General features: G+C 33.4%; 1 protein-coding gene across 1 annotated transcript in view; it reads left to right on the top strand.

Moving 5' to 3' along the window:
• Positions 1 to 13,298, top strand: part of hfm1 (helicase for meiosis 1) — an 88,781-nt gene that overhangs the window by 31,603 nt on the left and 43,880 nt on the right. The window contains exons 7-19 of the mRNA XM_039734649.1: positions 1,823 to 1,974; positions 2,140 to 2,217; positions 3,576 to 3,737; positions 3,889 to 4,089; positions 4,176 to 4,264; positions 4,502 to 4,545; positions 4,619 to 4,720; positions 10,081 to 10,226; positions 10,632 to 10,726; positions 10,884 to 11,017; positions 11,150 to 11,197; positions 11,282 to 11,362; positions 12,924 to 13,015. Coding sequence (XP_039590583.1) covers positions 1,823 to 1,974; positions 2,140 to 2,217; positions 3,576 to 3,737; positions 3,889 to 4,089; positions 4,176 to 4,264; positions 4,502 to 4,545; positions 4,619 to 4,720; positions 10,081 to 10,226; positions 10,632 to 10,726; positions 10,884 to 11,017; positions 11,150 to 11,197; positions 11,282 to 11,362; positions 12,924 to 13,015 — 1,424 coding nt within the window. The remainder of the gene's footprint in view (positions 1 to 1,822; positions 1,975 to 2,139; positions 2,218 to 3,575; positions 3,738 to 3,888; positions 4,090 to 4,175; positions 4,265 to 4,501; positions 4,546 to 4,618; positions 4,721 to 10,080; positions 10,227 to 10,631; positions 10,727 to 10,883; positions 11,018 to 11,149; positions 11,198 to 11,281; positions 11,363 to 12,923; positions 13,016 to 13,298) is intronic.

The raw sequence follows: 13,298 nt of genomic DNA, 5'->3' as shown, positions 1-13,298 counted from the left end.
CTGCAGATTTGTAGTATGTGTGTGTGTATATATACTATATATATATATATATATATATATATATATATATATATATATATATGTGTGTGTGTGTGTATATCTATGTACATATATATATCTATATATGTGTATATATATATGTTTATATGTGCAGTTTTTAAATTATGGTTTTTATTATTTAGGGAGAAAAAAATCCAAACCTACATGGCCCTGTGTGAAAAGTAATTGCCCCTTGTTAAAAAATAACCTAACTGTGGTGTATCACACCTGAGTTCAATTTCCGTAGCCACCCCCAGGTGTGATTACTGCCACACCTGTTTCAATCAAGAAATCACTTAAATAGGAGCTGCCTGACAGAGAAGTAGACCAAAAGCACCTCAAAAGCTAGACATCATGCCAAGATCCAAAGAAATTCAGGAACAAATGAGAACAGAAGTAATTGAGATCTATCAGTCTGGTAAAGGTTATAAAGCCATTTCTAAAGCTTTGGGACTCCAGCGAACCACAGTGAGAGCCATTATCCACAAATGGCAAAAACATGGAACAGTGGTGAACCTTCCCAGGAGTGGCCGGCCGACCAAATTACCCTTAGGCGCAGAGCGACTCATCCGAGAGGTCACAAAAGACCCCAGGACAACGTCTAAAAAACTGCAGGCCTCACTTGCCTCAATTAAGGTCAGTGTTCACGACTCCACCATAACAAAGAGACAAAAACGGGCAAAAACGGCCTGCATGGCAGATTTCCAAGACGCAAACCACTGTTAAGCAAAAAGAACATCAGGGATTGTTTCAATTTTGCTAAGAAACATCTCAATGATTACCAAGACTTTTGGGAAAATACCTTGTGGACTGATGAGACAAAAGTTGAACTTTTGGAAGGCAAATGTCCCGTTACATCTGGCGTAAAAGGAACACAGCATTTCAGAAAAAGAACATCATACCAACAGTAAAATATGGTGGTGGTAGTGTGATGGTCTGGGGTTGTTTTACTGCTTCAGGACCTGGAAGGCTTGCTGTGATAGATGGAACCATGAATTCTACTGTCTACCAAAAAATCCTGAAGGAGAATGTCCGGCCATCTGTTCGTCAACTCAAGCCGAAGCGATCTTGGGTGCTGCAACAGGACAATGACCCAAAACACACCAGCAAATCCACCTCTGAATGGCTGAAGAAAAACAAAATTAAGACTTTGCAGTGGCCTAGTCAAAGTCCTGACCTGAATCCAATTGAGATGCTATGGCATGACCTTAAAAAGGCGGTTCATGCTAGAAAACCCTCAAATAAAGCTGAATTACAACAATTCTGCAAAATTGAGTGGGCCAAAATTCCTCCAGAGCACTGTAAAAGACTCATTGCAAGTTATCACAAATGCTTGATTGCAGTTATTGCTGCTAAGGGTGGCCCAACCAGTTATTAGGTTCAGGGGGCAATTACTTTTTCACACAGGGCCATGTAGGTTTGGATTTTTTCTCCCTAAATAATAAAACCATCATTTAAAACTGCATTTTGTGTTTACTTGTGTTATATTTGACTAATGGTTAAATGTGTTTGATGATCAGAAACATTTTGTGTGACAAACATGCAAAAGAATAAGAAATCAGGAAGGGGGCAAATAGTTTTTCACACCACTATATATATATATCTATATATATATATATAATATGTATGTATATATATATATATATATGTATGTATGTATATATATATATATATATATATATATATTCTTTTATGCACATCATACAACATCAATTCCTAAAACCTAAACAATCTTTCAAGAAATATCAGTTATAAAAATCAGTTTTCTCTAACATTCTTTTAGTGGCACCAATTAAAGCTCTATGCAGTCAGCGCTATGATGACTGGAAACAAAAATTTGGGCCTTTAGGGTTGAATTGCAAAGAACTGACAGGAGATACAGAAATGGATGACTTCTTTGAGATTCAAGATGCACAGCTTATCATGACTACACCAGTAAGTGACACTTCTAATACTGCTCAAGTAATGCATCACGTTTTTATATCTTAAGGCAAGTTTCTGTGTGCTATAATAATGCAAACAGATTTAATTCTTAAAGTTCATTTTCAACCTGGACTTTATTTTGTTGTGAGGTATTTATTTTCAGTTGCTTTTTTTCAGGAAAAATGGGACAGCATGACAAGAAAATGGAGGGATAATTGCTTGGTCCAGTTGGTTAGACTTATCCTTGTAGATGAGGTCAGTTTCTTAAAGAAAAGTAAAGTTTTATTATGTAGGAGTGGTGTTGTATTTTTTCACTTATCATAATGCATTACTATTACATCAAATAGTAGAATATCAGTTTCCTGCCTTGCGCCCTGTGTTGGCTTGGATTGGCTCCAGCAGACCCCCATAACCCTGTAGTTAGGATATAGTGGGTTGGATAATGGATGGATGGATTGTGTTTTGAAAGGTCACAGCACTGTATTGGATTTTCTATTTTTCTTGATGGTCACTCAAATGGCAAGCTGCGTTTTTTGGGCTGTACACCTGGAAGTCCACTCATGATGTCACCTGCGTAACATTATTAAAGCTGGCATTTCACAAAAGAAGTTTTCCAAGAATGTGGATAAAAATCACAAAATCTTTTATGTACTTGTTATAGTTATTACGGTTTGAATGGCATTAATAATTAAATTTAGCTAGGACTTTAATTTTCCTCCTTGACATTAATTTTTGTTAGCACTTTTGATGTTGAGGTTTATGTTGTAACTGCCTTCAGAGAAAGGCAAAGGTATTTTTTTTAATAAAGAATTGGGAAATTTACCAGAAATCAGATACCAAGCAAAGTTCATCACCAAAATATCTTCTCTATCTTTTGTTGCAGCTTAATAAGCAAGTCATCTCTCTATTTTAGAGGATTAACTCTGTTAATACTAGAGCATTTGGCTTTTCCTGAGTTGAGGATTTCCTTTACACCACCAAAAGTTTTTTGTTTAGGTCAGGGTAAATAACACCTACATATGTTGGACTTACCTTTGGCAAACTGTAAAGGAAGCATTTATTATGTATTATGTATTGTTGTCATTATTATGCATTTGAATATTAAACACCCTGTTTAACATTCTTATTTTGGAAGGCATTTTTCTAGTTTGTTCACTTTCTATGTATAGGATTCTGTTGTCAATAACTATAAAAAACTAAAGTGCTCTTAATTGTTGACAAAAAAACGTTTTTTTCGTAACTGCTTGTATGTGTTCAATAAATCCTTTATTAACTGTGCAGTTTGTATTGGGGCAAAAATATATCATTGATCTTGCATTTTATTTGTTGTACATATAACACTATTGTGTATATTATGAAAGTAAAGCTTCAGTTGATTCTTGTCTTGTGAAGTCTAAATTCATAGATAGGTATTAAGGTCTTCATACTACAAATGTCTTCCAGCTTTTAATTACTGTGGGCTTTACATATTTTAGGCTAATCAAACAATTATAACCTTAGTTCTCAAATTTGTAATCCAATTTATGCATAAGATTAAGATAGAAAATGTGAAACATTTTTGATACTGCCTTTGATACTGTAACACCAGAGTGAAATTTTATATTCATTATTAGGTCCATGTTATAAAAGATTCAGCACGAGGAGCAACTCTGGAAGTAGTTGTCAGCAGAATGAAAACCATGCATTTATATTTTTCACGTGGGCCAGAGAAGTCCTGCTCAGATTTCCTTCTAAGATTTGTTGCAGTTTCTGCAACAATTCCAAATATAAAAGATGTAAGTAATCTACTGTGGCATTTTTCTCAGAGCACCAGTGGGTTTACCATTAATAAGAAAAATTGAATGGTATAGTGTTTATTGAAAATAAATTTAGAGTGCTGAGTTTCTCTCTTTTTTTCTGTTAAACTAGTCATTTTTACCATTTTAGATCGCTGCATGGCTGTCAAATGAAGAAGAGCCCGCTGTCTGTTTGAAAATGGATGAAAGTCATAGACCAGTAAAACTTCGAAAAGTAGTTCTTGGATTTCCATGCATCAATAATCAGACTGAGTTTAAGTTTGACTTATCTCTCAATTACAAATTGTCAAATATTATTCAGACATATTCTGATCAAAAGCCAACGCTTGTGGTAAATATCAATTATAGTGGTGTATTCTGTTTTTCAAATTTCAAATTTGGAACTTTACAAAGCAATAATTACTTCTTTTTATCCAGTTTTGTGCTACACGAAAGGGTGTTCAGCAGGGTGCATCTGTACTTGCAAAAGATGCCCGGTTCATTTTGGACACTGAGCATAAACAAAGGTATTGAAATAGGGTCTTTTCTGTAACATCTGAAAGTTTGTTAAATGGTACCGTAGTCCAAGCAGAAAAATATAATAATTTTTGGCATTTTGTATCACTCAGTATATATCTTTGTAGCTAAAGCTTTTAAAAATGTAATGTGAAGCAGTTTTATAAGTTGTATAGCATAATTTATGCAGCACAAAAAAAATTTAAAGATCAAGACTTTAAAGAATGTTTGTATGCTGTAATTTACAGGTTGCAGCAGCATGCAAAGTCTATTCAGGATTCCAAACTAAAAGGTTTGTATACTTAAAGTATTTTTTATGTAAAACCTCAAGTATAACATTTAATGTTTTATTGTTATTTCAACAGATCTCATAATACATGGGATTGGATTTCATCATGCAGGAGTGGACATTTCTGACAGAAAAATTATTGAAAGTGTTTTTACTTCTGGGGATTTGCCAGTATTATGTAAGCATGCTTTAATAAAAGGATACTTTAATTAACATTAAAAACAATAAAACAATGAAATCGGCTCCTAAAAATGAGCTACAGTAGTTAACTTTGATTAAGCTGTTTCAATGTGGCCCTGCGGTGTGTTGCCTTGGGTTTGTTCCTGCCTTGCGACCTGTGCTGGCTGGGATTGGCTCCTGCAGATCCCTGTGACCCTGTGTTAGGATATAGCAGGTTGGATAATGGATGGATGTTTCAATGTGCACTTAACATGAATATTAAGAAGTGTAAAGTACAATGCTGTTGTGTGTAAACTTTTAAATGAATATCACAGTGAAATTAGTGATTTGTAATACTCAATATGTTTACGTTTTTTTATGTTACAACTTTAAATCTGAGTTTTGGTCATTCTCATGTTATTGTTGTCTATCCAACTGATATCTTTAGCAAAGAAGTGAACACAAACCTAGTTATCAGTTGTTCTAATGAACAATTCATTTAATTTTCTTAGAACAGGAAACACATCAAAAAAGTCAATCAAGCAGCTTTTTTCATCAGTGGTCATGATGCTTTCCTTTCACATGTGGCAGGTTGTAATCCAAGGGGACAATTTCTGCACACGTTTTCATAGAAAGTTCTCCACACTTATGTAAGGAAAATAAAAAACATATGTGCCCCTGCCTTAAAATCCCACATTGTTGAAGGTAATCAACAAACGCAAAGCAATGCTGTGAATTAAAAGCAAAAGCTAATTTAAATCTATGAAGTATGTATTTTCACAATCATAATACATTTTTAAGCAGAATATCATGTAGGCTCTATTGGCATGCCAATATTGAAAAGATTTGTAATTGAGGTAATATGACAATTTTGAGTTGTCCGTCTTTCTAGTATTCGTAGGAACGTGCATTTGTGAGCCCTGTAGTGGATTGCCACCTCATCCTGGGATTGGTTTTTGCCTTGTATAATCATTGGCAAATGTGCAGCCTGAGAGAGGCTTGCTGCTGCACAACAGAAATACTGTCACAGGTAAGTGGCTAAATCTGCTGCTGGCTGATAGAGGTTTTCTTCAAGTAATCTGTAGGCCTGGCAGTTGATATTTTAGCAACTTGTGCTCATGTCTCACCTCTGCTGTCCCACAGAGACTTGCACAAGAAAACCAATTAGAATGATCTCCTAAGCAATTCCATGCTAGTGATAAATCGGAGCTTGTCCAGGGTGAATATAAATGCATGCTTAGGCAAAGCGAGGCCTGCTGCTTTGCAAGATAAGCTCCATCACAGCTAATGATTTTTTTTGAGTGGATAAATAATTGACAAAAAAAAGCATACAAAATAATTTATTCTGACTTTCAAAAAGCTGTTGATTCAGTTCACACTGAAGATTAATTTTTAAGCTAGAAGCTGATGGGATCAGAGGTAACCTACAAGACTGGATCTTAAATTGGTTAACCACCAGAAGATAGAGTACAGTTAAGAGAAGAACTCACAACATGGGGTGAGGTCATCAGTGGAGTCCAAGAATCTGTCTGCTACTTTTCCTAATTTATATTAATGACATAGATTCTGATGTAGTTAGTAAGCTTGTAAAATTTGTAGATGATGTAAAAATTGGAGGAATAGCAGGTACTGAGGAGGCGGGAAAATAATTCAAAAATACTCAAACTTCAGAACTGAGCAAAAAAATTGTGAAGTGCTACATGTGAGCAAAAGAAACATCAATTATAAATACAAGATGAGAAACACTGTCCTCCAGTAAGCAGTCACTAAAAGGAATTGAGTTATTTATTCTGATACAATGTTCTCATCTCCTAAGCAGTATGCAGAAACAGTTCAAAAGGCTAATAAAGTAATAGGCTCTAATGTAAAACCGATTCAATATAATTGTGCAACGTTATGCTTAGATTACATAATACACTTGTGAGACCACATGGGGAGTATTGTATGCAGATCTGATCACCACATTTAAAGAAAAAAATAGCAGCACTTGAAGATGAGCACAGGAGAGCAAAATACCTGCATCCCAGGTCTTAAGGTCATGCTCTATTCTGAGAGACATTGAGAACTAAACCTGTTTATCCTCAAGCAGAAGAGACTGGCCTGGGACCTAATACAAGTCTTCCAAATTCTCAAAGGCATCAATGAAATAGATACAGTCAAATTCTTTCAACTAAATAGTGATTCACATATGTGAAATACACTGGTGGAGATAAAGGAGAAGTGCATTTAAGACTGAAGCCAGTAAGAACTTCTTTGTCAAAAAGTTGTGGGAATGTGGAACAAACTAATGAGTCATGTAGTTACAGCAGAAACCTTGACAGCCTTTGAAAAGTATATGGATGAGACATTGGAACAGCTTAGCTAATAGCTAAACAAACCAACTTGGTGGACTGAATAGTCTAATCTTGTTTGTCAAATTTTTTATATTCTTGTGTCATGTTCAATGCTTCTGCCTCAAACTGTAGGTTTGAGAATGATATTTTATATTACAATAATAACAGTATTGGGAGATTTTAGAAACAGATTTCATAAACTGCTTACTTATATATTGCCATTTGAAAGTGTTTGAGAAAATGTAATGCTTTCTGATCAGTTTAAGAGTGATTTGGCTTTATTAAACATGTAATATAGCATTCAAGCTAAACGTTTAGAAGTGATCTTTGACTCTGAATTGAACTGTACATTTAATTTGAAATATGTTAAAAACTCTGTTTTTTATGTAATACAGCTTAGTTGAGCTCTTTGCTTTTCATTTATAAATACAAATCAGTTGGTTCATGCTTTTGTTCCTAGTAAAAATGATTATTGCAAATCTCTTTATACTGCTCTTCTAAGAAATTCACAGAACTTCTGCAAATGATTTCAGAATTCATTATCACAATTATAACATTAGAACAGTTTGGACAAGAACGGGGTATTTGACCCAGCAAACCTGCCAACAGTGTTCACTTAGATTCTCCCTAATATCAAAAGTCGAGAACTAAAGGTCTGTAATGTCTTACTGTACAACACTGGTTACTAATTTAGTCCATGTGTCAATGATTCTGCTTTCTAACATTTGTATGAAATTTACCCTTAACAAGTTTCCTGCTGTTTTCCTGTATTCTTGTTGAAAAATTTAGTAGCAGAGATCTACAGTACTAATTCCCTTCATAATTTTAAAACACTTCAATCATGTTGTCTCTTAATCTCCCATTTATTTACATTAAAAATGTTGAACTCTTTCAGTCTTGCTTCATAGATCTTACCTCTTAGTCCAGGAATCAGCCTAATTGTTCTTTTCTGTTGACCTTTTACCTTAGTGCTGCTATGTTTTGTACGACAGAGACCCAAACTGTGCACAATAATCCAGTTGTGGCCTCACTAGTACATTATATAGCTAAAACATAACCTCTCTTGACTTAAACTTTACACTTGAATGCTTCTGTACATTATCTGGATGCATATAAAGTAATCAAAAGTCCACTAAATGACTCCTTGATCCATCTCATAAGGTGTATTTTCAACTTTTAAACCTCCCCTTGGGTGTACAACTCTAACATTTTTACTTCTTGTGTGTAATAGCTTTCTTTTACTTTCATTAAATTGTACCTTGCACAAATCTGCCCATGACTATATGTTGTCCAGGTCCTTTTGACTAAGTCAGCTAAAAGTGGGCATAACACTCCTGTTCTTATGGAATTGCATTGTCATTCTTTGACATTTACAATTGATAGTAAGATTCTTTTATTGGTTTATAAGACCTTCCTGGTTTAGCTCCAGAATATACTATGCACTGTATATTGTATGTATATATATATATATATATATATATATATATATATAAAAATTGGATATAGAAAGTAAAAGGTTGTTATCCAAGTTTTGTCTTGTATTACCTATTTGTTAAATGAATTATCCTTTAATCTCTAGTATGCGAAGTTCTTAAATTAAAAAGTACTACATCACAGTCAGGTGGGAAAAGATTATTTTCCTTTCAGGTTTTCTGAATCATTGTTATTTTAGATAGTTTTAATTTTTCTCAAAATATTAAGAAAATAATTAAATACAGTAAAATCTTGATAGTCAGTCACCTTTAACCATCAGGGCAAAAAAAAAAAAAAACACCTTGTGCACACCAGTGTCTACCTATTACTACTGCTGCACAATATGCTGTGAGCTATGCACAGCTCTCCCTTTTACTAGCACATAGTGTTTTCCCCGCTCCACGTGTCATGTCACATTTTGAAATCACAGTGATAGCTACATACCTTCAGCTTTAGTAGCGTTTTCATAGCTTTTCTCTTTTGTTATAATTAAACTACTATACATTATGGCCGATAAACATATGCATGTGGTGTTGGAATTTTCACAAAAAAATTGAAATTATTAAATGTTTACGAAATGGCAAAAGCATTTCAAGTATTGCTTCTGTTTACGAAGTAGGAAGAACAGTGAACGATATAAAGTGTGCTACCGATAAAACTGAAAAACATCAAAAATGGAAACCACTGAGGGTAATGTTATTGTGTATTAATGTTCTTCTGCATTGTAGTTTTCTTTTTGAATTCTGTTATGTTTTGTTAATATATTGTGATGTGCAGGCAGCTTGTGATGCACTGTGCAGGAGCAGAAAGGGCGGAATGCTGTGTAAATGATAGGACTGGGTAAAGGGCTTCTTTTCAGTGAAGTGCGGATACACCTCTTAGGAGATGAGTGACAGCTACAGTTAGAAGAAAAAGGAAGGTATGGCAGAAGGAAGCTTTGAGTAGGGAGTCAGGAGACAATGAGTTGAAATTGTTTCCAGTATAGAAATACCTAGTATACCTACCTGAAAAGGGGTCTCTCTTTGAACTACCTTTCCCAAGGTTTCTTCCGTTTTTTTTGGGAGTTTTTCCTTGTCTTCTTAGAGAGGCAAGGCTGTCAAAAGGCAGGGCCTGTTAAAGCCCATTATGGCAATTCTTGTGTGATTTTGGGCTATACAAAAATAAATTGTATAGAAAAAGATAGAATGTGAGTCACAGGAGATAATTATTGGTAGGGAAAGCTTTCTTTTATTGTTTTGGATATGTGCTCTGTAACCCAGATAAGGGAGCATAAGACAGGGCACCGTTTGTTATGGAATAAAGACTCAAACTCCAGTACCTCTGAGTTGTATTTGCTTATTACTACTGTCTTTACAATATTATATAAGTTAATGAATTTTGTTAATATTTATTTTTTTTAAATAAATGACTATTTGCTAAAATAATCTACTGTACATCGTTTTTACAGTAGCTGTTCTGTTATCTGTCTTTTCTCTTATCTGTCATGACCTTGGTCCCAGCGCCTGATGGATAATCAAAGTTTTACTGTATGGACAATGGAACAATACCTGCTTGCTTTTTATTTTTGCTGCAGTTACAACGTCAACTTTAGCAATAGGTGTTAATTTACCTGCACATTTGGTTATTATAAAATCAACAATGCATTATGCTGGTGGAATGTTTCAAGAATATAGTGAAACTGATATACTACAGATGATTGGAAGAGCTGGCAGACCACAGGTATGATCAGAATTTCAGCAATAATGAAAATAAGCACAACTTAAATGTTTTAGATTTAAATAGCAATATATAGCATTTTGTATCCTTGTGATTTTATTAATAAAGTAACCATGTTTATTTTATTGATACATTTTTTTGTAAAATTTCTAACATGTTTTAAGTTAAACAGAAAATCAATTAATAGAAAAAAGAGCTTTAGTAGATTTTCTTTTCTTTCCAAACAATATGGATGTTTATATATACATTCTGACTTTCCTAAAAAAAAAAGTTAAAAATAAGTTTAGAGCATATTTAGTTTTTAAGAATTTTATCAGTTTTATTTTGTGAATTATGTTGTTTAATTAAACAAGTGTTGCTTTCTTACAGTAGACAGTAGTATATACCTTTTGATAAATGTGTTTACAGTTTGATACCTCAGCTACTGCAGTAATAATGACAAAGTTGCAGACAAAAGAAAAATATATGCAACTTATAAGTGGAACTGACACAATAGAAAGCAGGTATTTTTTTTTTTTTACCATTAAACTCTGTTTTTTATAGAAAATAATAGATCTTTTTTGATAAAATGTATGGATAATTTGCAAATGTATATTTTTAGCATTGTTCTTTTACAAATCAAGATTCTTTTAATTCATCTGTTTTCATTTTTTCTTTTAGTTTGCACAAACACCTTGTTGAACATTTAAATGCAGAGATCGCACTACATACAATATCTGATATTAATGTTGCTCTTGACTGGATACGTTCTACTTTTCTATATATAAGAATCTTCCAAAACCCAACTCATTATGGTATGTTCCTCTAATACGTATCTTTTAATTAAAATGTAATTTACTCAGATATTTCAAATTACTGATATAAACAAGCCACAGAAGCATATTGTCTTTGACTTAAATTAGACAGCAGTCTTTATTATGTCATAGGTTTTCCTCTAGGACTGGATAAAGAAGGAATTGAATCCAAGTTGCAAGGTTTGCTGTAGAACATTTTCATTAGGCAGAGGTTTGCCATATAATAAATATCATTACAACATGAAGATGTTTTATTTTAAACAGAACTCTGTGTAACAAATCTGAATGCCCTCTCTTCAATTGGTATGATTTCAATGGATGAAGATTTCAGCTTTAAGCCAACAGGTAGTTTTTGTTATTTTCTCTCATTTGCTACTTATTTTTTAAACATCATAGATCAGAAAAAAAAAATGTATTGAAATAATAGATAGCATATACAAATTTTAGTAATGGAAACATGAAAGTAGAAATTATAGCATGAAGAATACAAATACAAACATTTTATTGATCCCAAATGGAAAATTCTCTTCCTCCAGCTACAACATAGAATATTACACATAGTGTAATACAGTGTTCCTATGCCAGTTATCTCTTATAACTGGTCATGTTGAAGATTACCAAGGTAGGGAGGAGCGTACCAAATACCAATATTATATTGTCCAATACCTGCAGGCAAAAAAGTGCCCCTGTACTCCTCTTAGTAGGCTATGTAGGAATAACCTGGTAGCAAAGTTGCTCCAAAACAACATGTCATACAGTAGAGAGCATGAGCAGCATCAGCTGGTTGACTTCTAATTCTGGGTGTCCAGAGTCAGTACTGTAATGAAGTTGGCAATCCTGATCTCTTTTTATTCAGACATTTCACTTCCCCTAAACTGTTGTTACTACCTTTGCAGTCCTCAGCGTAGAATAACCACTGAGCACTAGGGACTGGTAGAACATCACAAACAGTGTGTCAAACATAGTACAGAACCAGAGTCTCCACAGTTAGAAGAATCTGCTTTGGATATTTTTCTACAGTAGATCTGTTGTTCACATAATATAGTCTGTTGTTTTAATGGACCCCCAGGTATTGAGAAGTTCTTTAACATAAATATCAAAAAGCAAAAGGCCCACTGCTGGCTTTTGCCTTATTTTTAAATATGCTGCAGTGCTTGTGTAGTTTTACCATTGAGTGCTAAAAATGAAATGCTGTAGAGTCCAAATTCTACAAAAGCCAGAGTACATTTTAGTATAGTCTTCAAGAAGATAATTTTTCATTTTGAGTTGTATACAATATGAATAAAAGCCAGTCAACGGTAGACCTATAACTGTGATTTGTTTTGTATTCATGAATGGAAATAATATATTACATGTTTGTAATTAAATGAGTTGCATATTTAAATACTCAGCTGCCTAGAAGTAAATTTAAATGCTTGTGAGAGCACAGCTGAGAGACATTTCAGTCTTTTCAAACAAACCCTTTACTTTAAATGACATTCCCAATAGTATGATGTACAGTGTGTTATATGCACAATAGCACATATATTATGTCCATTTTTTTTTATTATATTTTAGTATATAGTTCTTCCCTTAGCACTTTTACTTCAGCACTTAAAAGTAGTGATGTTTGCAGAGAAAACAAAAATAATTACAAAGACAAAAATACATTTTGATATAATCTGCGATTCCTTAACAGTTAAGTTTGTTGTGAAGACCAAATACAAAATAAACCAAGAATTGTCACAGAAAGAAATGTATTTAAAAATTCTAAATTTTACAAATTATTTTTCAATGAAAAAAATAATTTTACCGAGAAGATTCTACATGTTGTTATCAAAATACATGAAGCAATGAAACCTCTAATCTTTTGTTGTACCAATGTAGTAACTTTTGTATTCTATTAACTTTCTTCTTTTGTCAATAGAGACTGGAAAACTCATGGCACGTTATTGCATTGCTTATGATACAATGAAGCAATTCAGTTCTTTTTCTGGGACAGAAACAATGACTGATCTGGTAGTAAAGCAACTACATTTCTGAAAATGACATATATGTAATAGAATAACTCATTGTTCGATTGTGTTATTTTCTGTCATCATGTTTCTCTTTAACATTTTACTTTTTTTTTTTTTTTTAGACAAACGTGCAGGAAATAACTTTTTGAGTTTACATTAGTTTTTTACAATCCCATTTTGATTCTTGATTATTTTTTTTAAATGTATTTACAGTATTCCTTTAATCCATTATTAAACAGCCTGTTTTCCAATTTTCCTATATATTATTTCTCAAATCCCAACTG

The sequence above is a fragment of the Polypterus senegalus genome, chromosome 14, assembly GCF_016835505.1.
Source record: "Polypterus senegalus isolate Bchr_013 chromosome 14, ASM1683550v1, whole genome shotgun sequence".
Classification (NCBI taxonomy): domain Eukaryota; kingdom Metazoa; phylum Chordata; class Cladistia; order Polypteriformes; family Polypteridae; genus Polypterus; species Polypterus senegalus.
The sequence above is the reverse complement of the archived record's forward strand: the minus strand, read 5'-3'. Positions and strand labels throughout refer to the sequence as shown.